This window comes from Pterocles gutturalis, unplaced genomic scaffold, assembly GCF_000699245.1.
Source record: "Pterocles gutturalis isolate BGI_N339 unplaced genomic scaffold, ASM69924v1 scaffold8990, whole genome shotgun sequence".
In the NCBI taxonomy this organism is placed as follows: domain Eukaryota; kingdom Metazoa; phylum Chordata; class Aves; order Pterocliformes; family Pteroclidae; genus Pterocles; species Pterocles gutturalis.
In genome coordinates, this window is record NW_010140823.1 from 1 (window position 1) to 19,935 (window position 19,935).

At 41.6% G+C, this 19,935-nt stretch overlaps 1 protein-coding gene across 1 annotated transcript in view; it reads left to right on the forward strand.

The window, feature by feature from the left end:
- Positions 1-228: 228 nt before the first annotated feature.
- Positions 229-19,935, forward strand: part of LRP8 (low density lipoprotein receptor-related protein 8, apolipoprotein e receptor) — a gene marked incomplete at its 5' end in the record, with an annotated part of 181,588 nt that continues 161,881 nt past the window's right edge. The window contains 2 exons of the mRNA XM_010083820.1: positions 229-392; positions 2,007-2,165. Coding sequence (XP_010082122.1) covers positions 229-392; positions 2,007-2,165 — 323 coding nt within the window. The remainder of the gene's footprint in view (positions 393-2,006; positions 2,166-19,935) is intronic.

Here is a 19,935-nt window from a genome sequence, read left to right on the forward strand (position 1 = left end):
CCCTGCCCGCCCGGAGGTTCCGCCCTCGCCTGGAGCAACGTTTCTGCTCAGAGCGTGTAAAGGGAGCAGTGCAGTTTGTGTCCTCAGGGGAGTTGAGAGGGAAGTTGAACCCCGAGGGAGGTTCGTGCTCAGGGCCAGTGACAGGTGCTCTTGTGAAACACTGCGTAGTTTTAAGCATCACCACAAGATGTAGGGTTGGTGTGAGTTTTTGTTTAAATATGTGTGCAGGCGTGAGGAGAAGGGAGATGAACAAGTAGCAGTGCTTGGCGGCGTCCGCCACGTAACACTGACAGATTCCCTGGTAGTATACGGGAAGAGAGAGCGAGGAGAGATGTACTTTCAGTCCGGGGAAGATGGCAGTCTTGCCTTCTCCTGTGATATGGCTCTGGTGTGTGAGTGGCACCCAGTAAACTCTGAGTAGTTTGTAGGGTTGTGCTGTTATTACCACTCTGTCATTTTGCTTACAGTTTCTGACAGCCTAGGAGAATTTGTCTCAACTATGGAGTGTAAGAAGCATCTGTAAAAGAAGTTATGAAGCCTAAGTCTTAAAGAGAAGTGTCTTTAATTTGGAGTTTTCAGTTGCAAATATTGTAGCAAGTGCCACACTTGAATTCTCTCTGTAGGATGATAGAGACAGTGAATGTGCATCAGATTATAATTCACTGAATGAACTCTTGAAAGTTCACAGACCAGGGGAAGTATCAAGAAAATAAGAGTGATTATTTATGTGTTTGTCAGTATGCGACTATCCTGCTAAGAGCTTCACTGATAAAACTGTGTCAGGTCATACCCAGAGTAAAGTCTACGTAGATTTGTTTAAGGAGAGCAGGGATTCCCAAACTCTCATTCATGGAAGATGTCTTGTTATAACATAAAACATAACATTTATTTCTGGTGCATTTGTATCCAGAGGAGTTGATAGGCTTTATATGTGCTGAAGTTTATGATATGGAGAGTTAGCAGCACTACTTAATTCAGATATGGAAATGGTTTATGCAGGAATTGTATTGGCACTAGTGAGAGGCAACTTAGATTTGAAATGTTTCAAGTCACAAAAGACTCAAAGAAGCCATGGCTGACTGAGAACTAGTTTGGACTCGTGTGTAGTCCTAACTGGGCAAGTTTTCTCAGAAGTGCATGAGTCTCCAGAGAGAGAGACAAATCTGTGGAGCGCTGGCAATCTCTGAGCAGGCTACTAATCGTATTCTTGCAGCCTTTTATTTAAAAGTCTCTCTGTGTGCTACTGTACAAAGGCTTGCTGAGCTGCAGGTGACCTGTGTATCGGGGCTGTGCTTTGGGAACTGCTGTTTCAGAGCTTGGGTTTGTGGCTGGAGCAGCATCTCAAGGAACAGATTCTGCACCCCACATTCCTCACTGAAGAGTAGGTTGGTGGCCTGAGTTCCCTGCCTAGCACAAGTGAGTGGGTCAGTACCTGGGCTGTGTTTTTTGTCTTTCCCTTTTCATTCTGATCCACCTTCTAAGCATTGTGTCAGAAAAGAGAGTGTACAACAGCGTCCTGTTGAGTATCAGCTCTGTGTGAATCGTGCTGTGTTAGAATGGTTAAATGGATAATTGCCTCTGATTTAGTTTTATTTTGGAGGGGTTTTACAGCTATTTGGTTTGGGGGTGGTAAAAATATGATGGCTACATTGTGGTAGAATGGTGACTTTTGAGATGTTAGCAAAGAGAATTTTTGGATGTGGAGACATTGGGAAGAGTTCTTCACTTTAATCTGAACTTGGCATTTATTATTGATCGGGAAGCGTACTACAGAAATTACTCATGGACTGTTAATTTAGTTCATATATATATATATATATTGACTTTGCAGTTGTTTCTCCAAGCAATCTGAAAGACATTTAAAGTGCACTTTTCAGACATGTTTTTCTCGCTTACATTGTTTCTGAACACTTTTCTCTTAAAAATGCATTCCGCTTTTCAGCTTATGTAATGCTTAGAGTTATAGTCACTGGGTGAAATAATATGTTCCATGTTTTTGCTTCCAGATATCACCTCTGCTGTCACTGCTGTAATAAACACATATTTATTGAAAACTATTTTAGGAACATATGCACTAGAAGAAATTGTTCTGGAAAACTCAGCATACTGGAGTAGTGATGGAGAGGGAAAAGAAAATGCAGGTAGCCTGCTGGTAACAAATACTGGTACGGACACTGATAACCCCTTGCTGATGCTTTTTCTTGAGTTGATAACGTATTTGTAATAACTCTTTGCTGCTTGTATATATCCTCCCTTGTTGAAGAGAAGGATGGTCTTGGTAAGCATTAAGAATTAGTTTATGAAACAAACTTGTCCTTGTGGTAGACAGTCTGTATACACTGGAAGATTTTGTAACGAAAAGTATCTTAAACAGTTCTGGAAGGAGATAATTTCTATTTTGTTTGTGCAAAACAGGGACTGGACAACCTGGCAGTACTCTGCGTGCTTCCTACTAGAAGCTATCTTTGCATAAAAACTGACATTGTTGGGTTTAGTAATTCTTTTGTGCTGTGGTTGGTAGTTCAAGTTATCTGCCCTAGGATTGATGTGGGAGTTAATATGGCAAACACAGGAACTGAAGCACGGAAAAGTGATGATTTCAGCTCTTACACAAATCAGATTACTTGGTACTGGTTTGTAAGGTGGATTAAGTTTATCCTAGGTTGCTCAATAACCTTCTCATATATCATAGCGCCAAATTATTTCTTGGTATGTGGCAGTTGACTTTAGAGGATTTATTTGTGGGAAATCAGTGAAATTAAGGGAATCCAGTTTGTTTTTCTTCTTTAAGAAAAAAAGGGAAAAAAAGCTGTTTAACATATTTTCTTAAGTTTAATTGATGTTACTGATGAAGGCAGAATTTACGAGCTCTGTGGCCCTATGGTTCACTTGTGATAGCAGGCAGTAGAGACTAGGCGCGTGCTAGAGAAGTGGGATTTGTTGCTCACACTGTTTGGATTATCATGAATTGTTTCGTTTTGTAAAATACCCGTCGCCATACAGACTATACTGTGTATATTGCTTCAGTTCGATTGAAATTATCTTCACAATTTTAGCATATTGCAAGAAGCATCTTTAGAGTTGAGGTTTCATGCCTCTCTGGTCTTTTTCATTTCAGCAAATATCATTTCTGCATATGGTGCATATTTCATATTGCATGTTTCCATGTTGTCAAGTCCTTTTAGTAATGTTGATGATTTAAAACAGTCAAAGCACCACCATAAAAAAAAGATTACTTTCTCAGTATGACGGCAAAATGCTGAGGATTTTGGGAAGAGGAGGAAAACAGGGATTGCAGATAATGCCTCGCCTGTTAGGGAAAGGTAAAAAAAGAACCAAATAGATGTAGGTAGCAAATAAGTATGAATATAATTACTGCATTACAAGAAGTAAAAAGAGACAAATCCTGGTAGCCAAGGAGGTTTCCAGAAAGAAAGGAGACTGCTCATTTGTCTGTAGGCATGCGGCTTGTGAAGCATTAACAAGACAGAAGGAGGAGATACTAATTTGTGTGCGTGGTGGAAGTATATAAAGCTGTATACAGATTGCTTAAACATGAAGGGGCTTTTTTCCTGTCATGTTTTCAGAAGGTTATAGCATTTTATGGGAAAGAAAAGAAAAATAGAGAAGTTCTTTAAAATTTTCCTGTGTATCTACTAAAAGGAAACTTCCCAGGAGAAAAATAGTGAAAGTTACAGTGTTTGGACTCCTGGGGAAATCAAGTCTTAAGCTCTGGAACTGGAAATTTTGGGTAGCTATTACAGAGTTTAAATCTGTCGAAGGCTATTGGCTCTCCTCTATGCAAAGTTATTGGTTTGACCCCAATCCAGTCTGCGTAGGCCTGACAAGGCAAAATCCCAGTTGGAATTTACAGCTTGCACTGTCATGATCTGCACTATGTGTGATTCACACAATGAGAACAGGGCTCCAGGGCAGTTTTGAACGTGATTTTTTAGATCCATTTTACTCCTTCCCTGTACAAGCAAGTGATGCTTTTTGCTCTTAGGAAACTCTGAAAAGTCAAAACTAAATTTTATAACCTATTTCAGAGAATGTTTGCAGATACACAGTCATTGAGACGTTTCCTTAACGGTATAGCAGCAATATTAAAAATCACCAAAGATATTTTTATAGTGGGAAAAATGGCCATTTTCTGAGGCACAGTGCTTTGGCAAAGGATCACTCCTTGCTGAGATACTCAGAATGTGGGATACTGGCTTTTGTTCTATGTGTCCCTCAGGACAGGTGGATGCTGCAGGGCCAGGCTGGCCTCAGAGCCTGCAAGCTGTGTGCTGAGGGTGCCTGCTGCTGTGTGACACGTTGCCCAGAATGGAAAATCCTAGAGAGCTGCTTTGGTGGGGGAGCAGCTCTTGGAGACTTTTTGCCCAGTTTTGCAAGTTTCTTCTTGCTTGCCACTGCAGCCAGCAGAAAACAAGGAAGAACTTGCAAATTTCAGCTAGACATGATATTTGACACAAAATAAGAGCTCTTAGTTTGATGGTTATGTTTGTTGGGATTTTCTTTTTCTGCAGCAAGTACTGTTCACGTTATCTTAACCCAGACCTTAGAGTGGGTAAAAGAGACTGAAAGACCTCTGCTTAAATGTTTCACTGTTGATAAATCCTTAAATGTGGCAAAGAGTGTAGTTGATAAAAAGCAAGCAGTAGCTTAACCGTTTTCCTAAAATGAAACACAAGCTGCAAGGCCACTTCAGCTTTGTATTACCTGCCTGCAGGGGGACACAGAGAAATGCAGAATTACTATTTTTCTTTTAAAGCTCCATTTTCCATCTTTGTATTGGGGACCTTTCTGTGTTGTTGCTTTCTGGGGAGTACTGTTCATAGGGATATTTTGTACTGGACAGGGTTGAGGCTGCCTCAGGTATGAGATGCAGCCTGAAGGGAGTTATTGTTTCAAAGACTGCTGCTGCTGTCCAGAATTCAGGGTAAACACACAGCATCGTCAGACTTTCCCCTACCTCAGCCTTTGCCCTGCCTTTGGGCCACAGTGTGTGACTGTATAGCTGAGGCACATTCCCCTTGCTATCCGGAGGAAGAAACGCTCCCATGCTCCTGCTGGCTTTGTGCGTAAAGACTCTGCAGTGAGTTTGACTCTTGCTGCCTGTGCAAAAGTCCAGGAGGCAGCCTGATTGTCTCCTTGCTTTTCAGTTCAAATTTCACTAGAGCTGGAATTTGGTGAATAAAATATATATCAAAAGCCTATCTGACAACTAAAATCTGTATCCTGTGAAGAGTTAAATATGGCCTGAGTGGCTTTGAAATGCTGGAGTGTAGTGGTTATCTGTTGCTTCAGTTTTTCTTCATGTTGAGTGTTGAGACAGTATTCTCTGTTCTGAGTGATAGCTGCATGTCACTCTGGAGACGCCTGTGTGTCTTCGGTATGTGCACATCACCATGTGAGATTTTTAGGCTTCCTTGACATATGCATGGTCATATGCTTTTCATTATGTCAGTGATAGTTTGACTGCGTTGCGTGGCCAGCTTGCATGCTCCTCCCAAAACTGGGAGCACTGGGAAGAGTGTGGAAAGGCAGGGCTCCTTTGCTTGCCTGTGTGCCAGTGGCCTGCCCGTCCTGGTCTGTACTGTGTTCATGTGCAAGCCAGATCTAAAACCAATTTACTGCTCTGTTTTGTTCCACAGTGCATCTTGTTATTTGCTTATCTTCCTTTTCTCATTGTATTCTCATTGTCTGTTCTGAGAAAAACTAGCTTGCATATTTTTGGGGTTTGGGTTATTTTCCCTGTGCTGCATCCTTTATGTAGAAAATTGAGCATTAAGTACATGTGGGAAACATGCCCTTCTCCATTTCCCTATTTCCTGGCACATTCACTTGAGGAGTTTTATTATCTCTAGATACAAACTGCCTTCCAGGAGATGGTGTTTTTCTACACTCCTGCTCACAGTCTGGGAAAGAAAGAGAGAGAATAGGGCCACTGAATAGACAAAAGAGGAACTTCGGGTGCATGGGATAGCCACTGGGGGCATTATGGCTACAAAGGGAGAAGAACTTGATTTTATGGAGTGCTGCTGTGCTATTGCAAGAAAGCTCATGGGTTGCTCTAGATACAGTTACAGGAACAAGCTGTGATCTGAAAAGCTTTGGTGAGGTCAAGGACAATGGGAAGACTGAAAATAACGATTAAGTTCAAGAAGGAAACAATGAAAGTGCAGTCAAAACCGACAGTGACTTGGTTTGTTTATCGAAGGGCTCAGAGCTCTCATTTCAGAGGATATAAAAATATTCTACATTTTGAGCCAAGGTAGCTTCATCCAGAGCATTTTCATATATAAAAACAAAAGTCAATGTGGACCAGTTCTCTTTTGCCCGCAGTGTTGTAGAACCGGGATTAGCACAGGTTTGAGGTGTGATTTCTTATTGGTTGACGTTAGAGTGGAAGATACTTAGGATAATTTAATATTAAACAGAAAATGTTCAGAGATGAATTCAAATGAACAAATTACGAGACTGGAGGAACCAAGTGTAATGTGCTGGTGAATGCATTTATCTGACACACCTAGACTAAGAGATTGCCAGTGCTAGAAATAATGAGTTTTCGTGACTCCATTGTCCACCTAAAGGGCAGCTGAATGCTCTGTAAAGCCTGGGAATGTCTGACAATTATTGATTCTCTTAGCTTTTTCTAACAGAGCAGACACCCAGCTTTTGTTTCTGATAGCTTTTTTTAATGGCACCAGCTTTTTTAATTCACTGGCAAATTCACCATGTCTTTGGTCTGCCTCAGAGACTGTGATGCTGTATTAGAGACGCGTTTGTAGTAAATTTGATTTGGTGTGAAGTTCTCCTGGTCCTGTACTGTTGCTTCTCTGATGGGCTTTTCCTCTCTACAACTTTCCTATTTACCTGCAGCTTTTCTCTGGTAATTCCAAAGGTGTTCCCAAAGCATATTACTGCTCAGCTCTGCTCTTCTGTGTCATTACATGCCTTATAAAATGCCATGAGATGTCAATTTTTCTTTCTTTGCTTTGCCTAGGAAAATAAATCAGTAAGCTGAGTTTGAGTGATCGGGGTGGAGATTTGTGTTGTTGCTTGTTTTCTTCTGCAGTGCATGTCCGTGGTAGAAAAGCAGACTGCCTGCTCCAGTGTGCTCTGCTCCCAGTGCAGACAGTGGATCTAGCCAAAGGGAAGCCTACGCTATTTTCCAGTGCGTGTGTGGGAAGTGTTGAAAATGCCGACTGTGGTCTTTCTAACTTTCTATTTCCTGTTAAAATTATTAATATTTAGATAGCCACAAGGGAGGAAAAGGCCATGTGATGAAATTAATGCAGATTTTCTGCTCTGTGAAAAATTCTGGCTGAAATACAAGAGATAACAAACTGATTGGACTTTAAAAGTTATAATAATGCTGTAAGCTAGTTGAAAAGTAAAACTAAACCTATCCAAACGGAAATATTTTCAAAAGACAGATTTTGATCTAAGAGAGGCCAAAAGATTTTTAAAGTGAGGACATGAGGTCCATCTCTGATAGTCTCTCAGGGTGAGATACACTCTGTGTCTTGCCCTAATAATGATGCTTTGATAGGCTGTGGTTCTGTTCCTGGCAAGGACCGTGACTTTTTCCCCAGAGCTGGGGCTGGTCTGACTGCCCTGTGCGTTCCTCCTCATGAAGAGGTGAATACATGGTGTTACAGCTCTTCTGCAGTGGGACCTGGCCCTGGGTGATGCACACTTATACAAGAAGGCAGCAGCAGAGCCAAGAACAGAAATGAGATCTCCTACCTCCCAGTCCAGTGCTCAATACGCTCAACCATATTGCTTACTGCAGAGGTACCTGTTGGACTAGTGGAAATGTTTCAATTTTCCCTCCAGGTTTCGTGGCTTTTTTCAGTGTAAGCTGGGACCTGGCGGTCAGTTTAACCTTACGGTTAATGCCAAGTTAGAAACTAGGAGAGAACAGGATTTATAGTTGGCTTAGAGTAAGGCTAGTAGCCTTTGGGCTGGAGCCATGTAAAGTGAGCTTTATTGCCAATTTTTTTTTTAGATGTTCTGTTTCTGATACATCAATATTATTTTTGTATTATTAATACTTATTAAATGGTTGAGAGCATGTGTGGCACTGTACCAGGACCAGAGCAGGCAGGGACTCCGTTTCCATAGCAGCAGGAGCACAGTCCTGTACTTACAGAACCAGAAGGGCTCTTTTTGGCAACTGCTGTCTGTGCTGCGATTACTTTTTCTTTTTGAAGATAGATATATAATTTAAAATACAATTAATTAGTGCTACAGAATCTTGTCCATCCTGGGTGAGAATTTTGCCTGCTGTAAGTTCCTTTGTCTTTTCAGGAGTTCTAGCTTGGTTCCTGTAGCTTCTGTGTGTGAGATTTATTTTACTTACAAAACACTGAAAGCCGGGGGGGGAGAGTGTGTTTAAAATCCATTGAAATAGGTGGAAATTTACGCTTGATTTTAGTTAAATTTGGAATACGTTATGTTGTTGTAGACTTCTCTCCTGTTCCAAGTAGCCTATGGCACAGTTTTATCAATTTAAAGAAATGATTGTTGAAGAAGCTAGTGTGTACAACTGACAGTAAAAACTTAACTGTACTTTTTTCCTCATTTAGATAACTGCTTCAGTTCCAGGTTTTAACTTTGCTTTGTATTCTAACTGACCTTCTTTCCTACTTTTTTCACGCTCCCTTCCTAGATGTGTAGTATGGTGTGCACTGAGGTGACATTTTACTTCATTTCAAAGGGTGAATTAAAATTTTCGTTTGATCTCAAGTCTTTATTCAGCTGTGCATTACCCAGTAGAGGATTTCTGTCCGTCTTTGCTTTCCATGTATAAAGTTAATGTGATTAATATCTTTGGTGGCTTTTCAGAGTTTTTCAGTTTTTGTTGATCTAGATGAGTAAGGTTGTAGGTATCTTTCCAGATGCATTGCATGGGTGTACTGTGATACCAGCTGCTTGACTTGCTGATTTAGCAGTGACTGTATATCAGTAAAGCTTGCTGGATTTGCTTTACCTATTCCATCCAGACATTATGCTACTCCGTGTGATCTGGGGAGTAGTTAAGAACATAAAAATCAGCAATAGCAGGAGTGGTGAATGTACTTGCGCTAAGAATAAGAATAGGTGACCATTGATGGCTATTTCAAATGTAAACTTACAGCTGTTCCTGTATTCTCCTGAATCACAATTGCATTTGTGCAGCTACTTACAGAGAGAAATGCCCCAGCTTCTTTGATAGCAAGTGCCAGTGTTGACTGATACAGGCCAAGAAATACACCTCCTGTGTCTGTAGCGGCGTGGTTCTGTTCTTGTTAGTGTAGCTGTGTTATGCTGATGGCACATTTGTCATCCTGTGGCTGGTTAGCAGTTTAGCTCTCTATAAATCTTCACCATACAAGTGGACTAAATATTACCTTATGGATGGGAAAACTGATGCTTAGAGAAGTTATCCTTTGCTCAAGGCTGTAGAGTGGTTCAGCAACTCATACTGAACATCAGTGACTCACAAAGAATGTTCCCAATTTTTTGTTTTCTGGTCCATTATCGCATTGTTTTACACAGATAATCGTGTTCCTTGGGTTAAATGACTTGTCAAGGGCTTAGCCTTTGCCATACACAGTTTGCAAAATATTCAGAAAAATCCCAATGTTTAGATAAGTCATTGTTTCAAAATTTTAGTGTTGGGTCAAGTGCAAGAAATACTTCAAATGGATCACTTCTTGTATTTAGTATAAAGAGACATAAAATACAGGCGCTTGAGGAGGAGCATGGTATTAGTTTTGCTTTTCAAAATTGACTTGTGCATTCTAACATATCCTAAAGAATAAGCATATGCAGAGTGCAGCCTGTGTACAGACAGGCATCACTGCTGCCAACTCTTCAGCTGGCCAGAAGTTCCAGTTTTGAGACTGTGCACGACAGAGTTTTTTCACTTCTAAAGAGGTTCTTTCCATTTCACGTGGGGACACTGTCTCTCCTGACCTTTATTTCCATGCCCACACCTTGCTGCTATCTGAGCGCTTACTATTGAAGTAATTTATCACTAGTGTACCCTTGCCTTGATAAATTATTTGTAACATATCCTTCACTAGCAAGAACCAAGATGACTAGGGAAGTTTAATTTGCTGTTATACATTTTATTGCTGCCTTTCTTTTCCTTCTTCCTTTCTTGTGTAAAGCAATAAAGATACAATTTAGATTGCACAACTCTTAGTTTGCGCAACAGTATTAATTTCTGCTAGCTTGGTAAGTAAGGCTGCATCTTTACCTTGGTGGAAATATCAGGTAGTGTTTAAACTATCTGGGTGCTACTGTGTGATTGTATTGGGCTTGCTGTACAGTTTAGAAGGGATAACCGATGCGGGCACAGTTCTTTGGTGGATGATAAATAATGAGTTTCAAAGGGAAGCTCTGGAAAAATCTCAGCCAGAATCACATTGGTATATTGAAATCGCATGCTTTACTTCAAGGAGTTGCTCTTTGCTGGGTGATTTCTGTTCCCCTTTACACAAGAGCTCTTTAATATGAAATTTTGTCCTATTTTTTATAAAATAATGTGTTATGCGTGTTTGCCGAAGGTGCCAGTGCATGTTGATCCCTGAAGTTAAATAAGGATTAAGGAGCTGTGTTGACAGGTGCTGAAAAGAATCACATCTGTCCAGTTCTTGACTGGAGGGCTCTGATTGTGGCATGGCACTTCAAAGAGTGTGAGTGCGGAGCAGGGGAGAAATCCTGGGGCCGGCGTTATAAATCCAGGCACCCTCTTCTAGAGGGAAATGGTAAATGATGTAGTTAATATTTCTTCATGGTTGAGGATGAGCATGTACCTGAGCAATGTGGATCCTTTCCCAGGCCTGCACGCAGCATCTCATTGCCTTGCTAGAATCCTTTCCCTTCAAGTCCTTACGCGTGAGTTTAGCCATTAATTCTCAGGGCCCTGTTTCGCAGAGTGCCTGTCCTCAGCAGCAGTGCACAAAGCCTTTGTTAACACCTTCTCTCGCTCAGGCATTGAAGGGGACTCTGCAAAGCTTGGCTGAGAGCAGCAGGCGTTTGTTCACATTTGATTATGCACGCAATCATGTGAATGCTGCCAGCCTTATTTTGTGCAAATACTTGTAGAAAGGATTAATAGCTCCTGCACAAATGCTGTGTTTCGTCTGGCTAGAAGCTGCTAAGTTCACCCTGACCAGATCTATTTGGTTCATTGACAGTATTTTTAAACTTTGAGACTGAAATCCAGGATGAGGCTGCTAGGGTGACAGCGCTGGAGAGAGAGACCGGAGCTGACATGAAGGTTCACACCTGCCTACTGCTGACTGCAATTCAGTTCAGGGCAGTTGGGCACCAAGTTGTTGGGCACACTGTGAAGTGTATTGGCAAATGATAACCCAGAAGGTGTGTGTTCACAGAACAAAAGCTATCATCTGCCACTGAGCAGTTCTGATCCTCCAGCTTTCAAGGTCAGGACTGAGATGTTCAGCAGTGTGGGAAACGTTGCATCCCTGCAGCAAGAGTCAGATTCATGCTGGTGTTTACAGGGTCCTTGGCTTATAGGGCTGTTGCCCTGCAGCTTCATCTCTGCCTGCTCAGCACACTGTAGGAGTGTTTCAAGAAAACCTGAAACCAAAATATCATTTTAGGAGACTGTTTTCTTTCCTTCCTTCTCTGTGCAAGCTGGATAGCTGTCAGTGGGCTGTCCATAATAATAAGGGTTGAGCAGTGATCTTTGTTACTAACAGGTTCTGTGCCGTGTGCAGGCTTCATTATCATATCCCAGGGTTAATTTTACAGTGCAAAAAAGATGCTTCTCTGGCAGTGAAAACCACAGCGGGGGAGGAAGGCAGCCAGGTTCAGGACCTAATTTGCCACCTTCCCACAAGAATTTTTTTTTCCTTTCTGTGGGTGAGTGTGAGTTTGAATGTGGCATTAGGAACATTCAATGACTGGTGTAGGGCAGAATCTTGCTGTATCCTTTTTGAATAGGGTTTTCTCCCTCCTGCTTGTTTTTACTAAAGTCTTGTGGGATTTGGTTTCTTGATGGAAAGAACAAGCCTGGTGAGACCTAGAACAACAAACCAAAACTCCCCAAAGCTTTTATTTAAAAATTGTGGCCATTTTTTGTGACTGTGGTACACCTGGAAGGCAGTGTGATCTTTCCTTGAGCTAGCTGGGAGTGAATTTCCTGCAGATGAAGCTTTTTTGGTGCATCAGCTTGACCTTTAACATAGGAAAAGAGCATGTGTAAATGTCATTTTTCTACAGTGATCAGTTGGGATTATCTGTTACTGTGTTGGTTTTTTTCTCTGTGTTTATAATAGCAGAGGTTTTTCCAGCAGTTTGACATATAAGAATGATGCAGGTTTTGCTGTCTTACATTGGGTACATTCTTGTCAATAGATGGGAAGAAGATTCGTACCTGTTAGCACTGTGTGGGTGAGAGAGAGAATCCTATTTCTCATTGGATATGAATCGGAAGACTGAGGATCTCGTTTCATTCTGAAGTGTTAGAAATCAAAATGTTAAATGATGAGTATCTCGGGATTTGGGGAAGATATTTGCTGTGAGTTCTGCTCTAATTAATTGTGGCGTTTGATGGGGTTTCCTTATTAGTTTAATCTATGGACAGCGCCATTCCCTGATGTTGAAATTTGAAGAAAGAAAACGTCTGCGAGATGGCTCAGCCTGATCTTGCTGCTGCAGAAGTCTCTGAGGAAATGCTGATCAGTTATTTCAGATTGCTGACTAACAACTTGGCCCTTTAGCATCATAGCCCAGGCCTGACCTTCTCCCTGGTGGAGTAACTCTGTTGAGATTGATGTCTCTTAGCTGGAAAAAGCTGCTGCTGTGGGCCCAGAAATGCTGGAAGGAGGCAGCTTTGTGTGGTCCGTGAGGTTCTGCCGAGAGAAGAGCCCTGGTCGGCCTCACTGCACCTGTGGGGTTGTCGGTCGTCAGTTCCCACCCAGTCACGTGCAGAGTAGACTTGATGAGGGGAACATCAATTTCTGAGCTTGGACCACTGTTTTGTTCCAAGTGAGGATTAACTCCTTTGTAATTCTGTCTTGGAAGAGAAAGTACAGTCTTGTTCCATTCCTGATCTCATGCATCCCCAGCTACATTGCTCTGTGAGGACTTGCCATGGGCAAGCCATGAAAATAGAAACCATCCGTATTTTTTGACTATTCATTCGGTCTTTATCCAGTATGTCTTTTTCCTGTGTTTTCCAGTGTCCTGTTGAAGGGAAGATCAATCACAGCCGTATTTTAGTTTATGATATCCCTAGTTGAGGAACTTTGCTTTCCATTTGGATGTTGTAAAACTGCCCCCTCACCTGCAGGTAGGCTGCTTGGTCTGCATTTACAGCTTTGCTCTTTTGTGGAAGAGGCCAGGCTCACTCCAACAGATGGTGTGTTATTTCTACCACTAGAGCAGGTTCTTCGTGTGCTAAACTTCAGATGTCTCTGCTTTTTGGAGCAGAAAGACCCAGAGCACAGGAAGGCTAAAAGAGCAGGAAATCACAATGAGTTGACATAATATTTAAATTGTATTGAGAGCCTGCTTATGGCAGTAAAATCCTCACAGTCGCTTTGACTTGCCAGTGCCTCTGGTGTTCACCCTGCCCTAGACAATGAAATGTAGCAGCAGCTGAGGTTTCTCCAGGCTTGGCCCACGGTTTGCAGCCTTATCTGTCACAGCAGGGATGGACCTGAGGGAAATGAGCAGCATTTCTCAGTCCCACAAAGTGGTGTGCAGGCTATGCGCCCACCACTGCTTGGGCTGAGTATCCCCAGGCGAAGCTCCTTGTCCTTCCTGACAGTCCTGTATCCTGGCCTGAATATGGCTTGGAGAGCCTCAATATTATTGCTTTAATCCACTTGCTTGTGAAAAAACCTTTACGTTCACATTGTGTTTTAGATATTGTGCAATATATTGAACTGACAAAACTGAAAAAAAACCAACAACCCCAAACCCTGAACCATTCGGAGAGGCTGTTTCTCCTGCTGAGCTGCAGGCTATTAGATTGCACAGCAGATCTCTTCGTGAGTTCAAAGTGAGTTTATTGTTGCCATGTGAGTATTTAGTGAGTCATTGTAAACCTCTCTGAATCTGTTACATCAGTGTTGTAACTTACATCCTGCTTTTTCAGTACTCGTTCCTCAGCTATAGTATTAAACGCCTTTTCCTGTAATATATAGATACTAAAACACTTCTTGAGTATTACATTTTTGGTTTGTTTGCAGAAAATGGCCAGACAGCATTGCCAAATGTGAGTAGGCACTCTGCATTTCTGTAGCTGGTGTGCACTTGTTTGTAAGTGTATAAACTTGATGGAGATCTGTTTTGATGAGCTATTTGTTCAAACAGCGTTATGTCTGAATAAGTGAGTCAAATAAATGGCCTTTGTATTTTCCAGCATGCTGTCTGTCCTTCAATGAAGAGCAGGTAACCGTGGGTCAGTCCTGCCGAATCTATTGCATTACAAAATTTTTCTAGGAAGTTGACTAGAGAGTAAAATTGTACTGCTCTTGTGAGGATCCTCGTATCAGGGGGTGTTGCTCATGAAGACTTCATGCAGTCCCTCTGGGGACAACGTTCAGGGGCCATGTTTTGGGGGAACATGCAAGTGAGAGCCAGGCCTGCTGAAGGATGGTTTGGGTGCTTTCGACAGTTATGTCTGCAGTTCTCCATTAGAAAGGTGCCTCTCTGTGCAGAGAGCTTGTCGTGTAAACCTGCCTGATGGGGCTCAGACACTGGAAGGCAAGGGGAACCTAAAGAGAAATAAAATGTCACCAGGGCTGAAAATGAAATCCCTGTGCAAGGTCTGGTGAGCCAGCCAGAAACTCAGCTGTGCCTGAACTTTGGTTTTCATAAATGGAGCTTGTGTGGTGCCTGTTGAGAAAACATGCCCAGTGTGGAGAACCCATAAAGGGCAGAAAGAGGATGTGATGGGAAAGGCAGGCTGAAAGCCTGACAAAACACGTCTCTGTTTCAACAGGCTTTGTGGCAGTCTCTCCCCTCCTCACCCAAAGAAACTGTGTAAACGTAACCTCAAATGTCAGCATAGGAGGTCCTCCTCTGGAAATGAAGAGCTGTTTATGTTGTAGGCCTGTTTATTCCTTCTCCTCAGACGAGGAGGTCCTCATCTGGAAATGAAGAGCTGTTTATGTGTAGGCCTGTTTATTCCTTCTCCTCAGACTGCTGACAATAACTGTGATGGTGTGTTCTGCATCACGTAGACCTCACCAGTTCTTCGGGAGTGGCTGAATCCCTTCCAGCAGCAGACGATGCTAGGTTGATCCCAGTTGTCATGCTGTAAAGGTGAGTGGGTTTCCCCATCTTGTGATGGAGTTTGCTGGGCTGACAGTGCTGTTACTGAAACTTGCCAAGCAGCAGGTACACAACAGGAAAGCAGGAGACCTTTGCATTGATTTATTGTTGCTGTTTCCTGTGGGTCTGGCTTTGTGTACAGAGAACTATTACTGGCAATGCAGAGAACTGGAAAGGTGCAAGTATCCCTTCCAACCCAAACCATTCTGTGTTTCTGTGACTGAATGTCAGTAAGGTTTTTCTGCTGCAGAAAGTAGCAATAGGAAAATCAAAATTCCTACTTTACCCATTTGGCTATTAGTGGAGCAGATAGGCCCAAAAGTAATAAAACGTAAATTTAGGTTATTCAGTAAATGCCCTATTTTTAATAATGAAAACAAGAAGTCTCATTATAGCCATCAGGAGGTGCAGGGTACTTAGCTCTATTAAAATGTGGGTTATTTATTCAGGCAGGGGCAAGGACTTGGTATAAGCTACATTTTTATTTTATATTGGTGCCTTTCTAAGTTTGCATTGACAAGCCTCTTCAGCTCACATTTCCCCACTTTACCTACTTGTGAGATGGGGAAATGGTTTGTCTTTCTTTTTGTAAAATGGTGCAGTCGATATATGGTCAAAAGAGTGGAATAGGAGCTTGATACTGCTATTTAGTTAAGTGTGTGTGCTTGCAAACAAAATCAGCAAATTGGCATTTGGTCAAGAGAAGCAGCTTTCAAGTTTAGAGGGACAGATTTCTGAATCCAGTAAGAATATTGAATGCAACCCAGATGGCATCCTGGAGGGAAGTTTTGTGGCATCAATTAACTTGTAGGTGACCATGCTTCTAGCCAACTGAGAGTTATTTGGCAGCTTGCCACTTGACTGTTAGTGAAAATTCAAGAGAATAAGATGAAGTAGAGTTCCTGAGAGACAAAGAGAAAGATGTCTTCACTTGAGAAAATAAATTTGTGGCTACTGTTTCTTAAATTATTTAAGCTGTCTGCTCTTGTACAGCTACATATCTCTTGTTTATATACATTTGTTTGCCACATTTGTATAAATAAACCCATGTAAAACCTCTCAAATTTCACATGTAATTTGTTCTCAGGAAGAAATCTACAAATAAAAGGGCCACCAGTACCTGGACCAGTGCCCTTGTAGTGTTAGAAGGTGAGTTTAATTTAACATTTCCTTCTGGAAATTATGTTCTTATTGAGATTTTAGGACTTGGATATTTCTGCTGCAGGTTAAGACTAATGAAGTTGTTAACGCTCTGGAGTTAAAAGGAGCTGCCAAATCCCTGAAAAACTGGCTGCATTGTAGTAGATTGTAGTACCACAGTTTCACATCATCCCACTGAGAACCGAGTCTACAGAGCAGTGGGATGTGACTTACAAGATATTAGAATGAACTGGGATCAGTTTTTGTTGACTTACAGAATGGGCATTAGCTTACAGAAATATTGCTGCATGGCATTCCTTTTTTTTTTTTTATTTTTTAAAGTCTATTTTAAAGGCATTTAAAATCATCTCAATGTCTCAGGTGCTAACATTTCAGATAGCTTTTGCATCTGTGCAATGAGGGATAATTAGGTTTGTAGAGCAGATGTTCTGGAAGCCTGCACTGCAGTATGCCTGGCTGTTTCTGGCTACAAACATTTACTCCTGGGTGCACTTTTTTTCTTTTTATGTGGGAGAATAGCAAATTCCCAAACAGTGTTCTGTATCCAGTAAGGACTTAAAGATCTCATACCAGATTTAATCAGTAAATGCTTCAGTAAGAGCTTTAGATAGAAACAGTTTTGCTCCCAAGAATTTATTTCAGCTACTTTGTACTGTTTTTAATCTGCACTGAAATGTGTTGTGGCTTTTTCAAAATTAGCAGAAGTGTTTGCAAAGAAGTAATGATGGTGAGGTTTTTCACTCCGTTCTCCTGAGGCATAACAATTAAAAAAAAAAAAAAAAAAGCTCCTTGGGAAAGTAGAATGATACCATTATTCCAGAATTGCATTCTGTTGTGTATTGCCTTGTGTCTTACAGCCTGTTGGAGGAAGAAATGGGATTTTGTAAATAGCCAGATTGGAACAAGGATATGAATTGTGAATATGAATGTATGCTAAGAGTGACATAGGACTAGCTTTATAAAATACAGAATGTTCTTCATGGCACTTTTTGGTCTGGAGGTGTGGTTTTGCTCAGTTTTATCACATCAGACAAGGTTGCATGCTTCTGCTAGTGTCGCTGTCATGAGAAAGGCAGTGTTTTGCTTTTGAAAAGCATTAAATGCAAAAAACTATTAATAGAAGTAGCTTTTTTATCAAAAAGTTACACCTGACTTTTTTACTGAACAGATAATATTATATGCAGATGTGCTTCCTCTCATCATTTCATCAGGTATGCCTGTTCTTCATGGACCAGGGCTTAGGCAGCTGATCTTCTGCCCCCAATTTGCTTCCATTCCAGAGGGAACAGGTCTCTTGCAAAAATTACTTTGCTAGGTCATTCCTTCTGGCATTAGTCCAGTACAGCACCCACGTTTGTTTTTACAACTTGAAAAAGATGTGGTAGGAGAAACAATAGCTTCAAGGAAGGACCTGGAGACACAGCACTAAAAGACCAAAAGCTTCCAAAGCTTCATAGGGGTGCATGTATGGGGAAAAAAATACTGCACATTTGAAGTGACACAGTGGGAGATTTTTTGAGGGCTGTGCTTGCAAGTGAAAATCAGAAATGGACACTAGTTCCTTGTTTCCATCTTACTGCTACTGAGCTGCGGTCAGTTACATTGCAATTCTGAGCAAACTCATCTCTGGTTTGAAATCGGTGGAAATTGCAGGGATTTCCTCGATCTAGTTCTTGTGTTTCATAGTGACTACCGAAGAAAGAAGCATAGGCATGCACTCTCAGGCATTTTACAAATAAAGCCAAAGCATCACGTTATTTTTAGATCTGATTTTTTTAAAATGCCTGCTGAAAGAGCTTTCTCTCTGCTTTGCATAAGAATGAACCTGGCAATCAGATCCTTATGTAAATAAAACTTGCAGCTCACTCAATCAATATTTTGTTCTTTTCTTGGCATGTATAGAATAAAATCACAGAAGAGCTAGTTCTTTTTCACAATTAATGCTGATCTTGCAACAGCCACAGTCTTAAGAGTCACCTGAAATCTAAGTATCTGCAAAATCCTGGTCAGAGAATTTTTTTCTTTCTCCAGAGGTTGCATTCTTATGGCACTGTTCTGTTCTGAGAATATTTAATTTTCATATCACTTCTGGCAGAATCACGTTTGAGAGCTGCACGTTTCTCCTCTTTAAATACTGCAGTAATTAGGAAGACATCCTGACAACTGAGTCATCTGAGTGACTTTCCTCTCATCCTGAATATAGGATGAATCCTCACTCGTGTCTGATGCACAGGAAGGTTCAATTCCTTCCTCTCAATTACTTCCAGTAGTTTATGCAGGGATCTATCAGCTGCTGTGGAGAGAGAGGAAGCAATAAATGCGGTTGAGGGTTGCTATGCATATTGAATTTCTGTTGCTGGCAAAGTTGAAAGTCTGCTTAAGTTCTCCCTTGTTTCTTTCCAAAGAATTCCTCCAAAATGTTCTAATATCTTGTCAGGGCTGTGCTCCAAGGATGCTGGATGAACTGTCAGAAACCAAAGTGCTCCAGTGCTTCCTGTATGCAACGGCAGCTGCTGCGAGGAGGAGAGGGAACGGTGGTGCACTGTTCCCTTCCACTAGCAACAGCAGGAAGATCTTGTAAGGGGCACTGTAATATTTTAGTACCTGCTGGGACAGCTTATTTTCTTTTTATCTCTGAGGCAGAAAAGTCTCACCAAGCTGTAAGGCACTTAGAATTTGGAAACTCAGCTGCTGATCGTCAGCACCGACAGCTGAACTTTAAATCTGATGTAGCCAAAGGTGTCTGAGGCTAACACAGTAATTTTGAAGGCACTGGGATGTTTCCAGATACAAGATCATTTATCTTCAGGGTAGACGGGACCTTGATTTAACCTCCGGGCCCTCTGTCTGTTGTTGTGTTGGTGTGTTACTGGTCAGTATAAGAAGTCCAATTTAATCCTCAGTCAGAATTTGAATTTATGTGGCTTTCCCATTGTGAAGTCAGCGCTGCTAATCCTGTGGGATCATCTGATGTGAGTTTATGCAGGAGCTGTAAGGACGTTAGTTTTTCCATTAACATGGTAAATGCTCCTGCTCTTGTCTCTCTCCCCACAGTTTTTGGCATGGTACTGCATTCCTGTCAAGTCACTGCTCCTTAGTCTCATGACTTTCCTATACTCATGGGATATTTTTAATTTAGTTTTTCCGTTTCATCATGATGGGCATTACTTGGTGGTTTTGTTGAATGCCTGGTCTGAATTTTTTTAAAAATGCTTTTCCTATTTTGCAGAAATGACAAAAGGAGAGCTCACTTCTGACCCTCTGGTCTAGTGGTGACTCAGCAACCTGGCAGGCTTACGCACCTGCCGGGCGTTCGGGCCAAGTGTCCTGGTGTGCTTGTGCTGCTACTCCCAGAGGTAGGCAGACCAGAGGAGATACCGTGTGGACCAAAGGACAACTGTGTTCCCTGTTTAATTCTTATGTTTAGGATTGTCTGGCCTTTGTACCCTTTTCACCCTC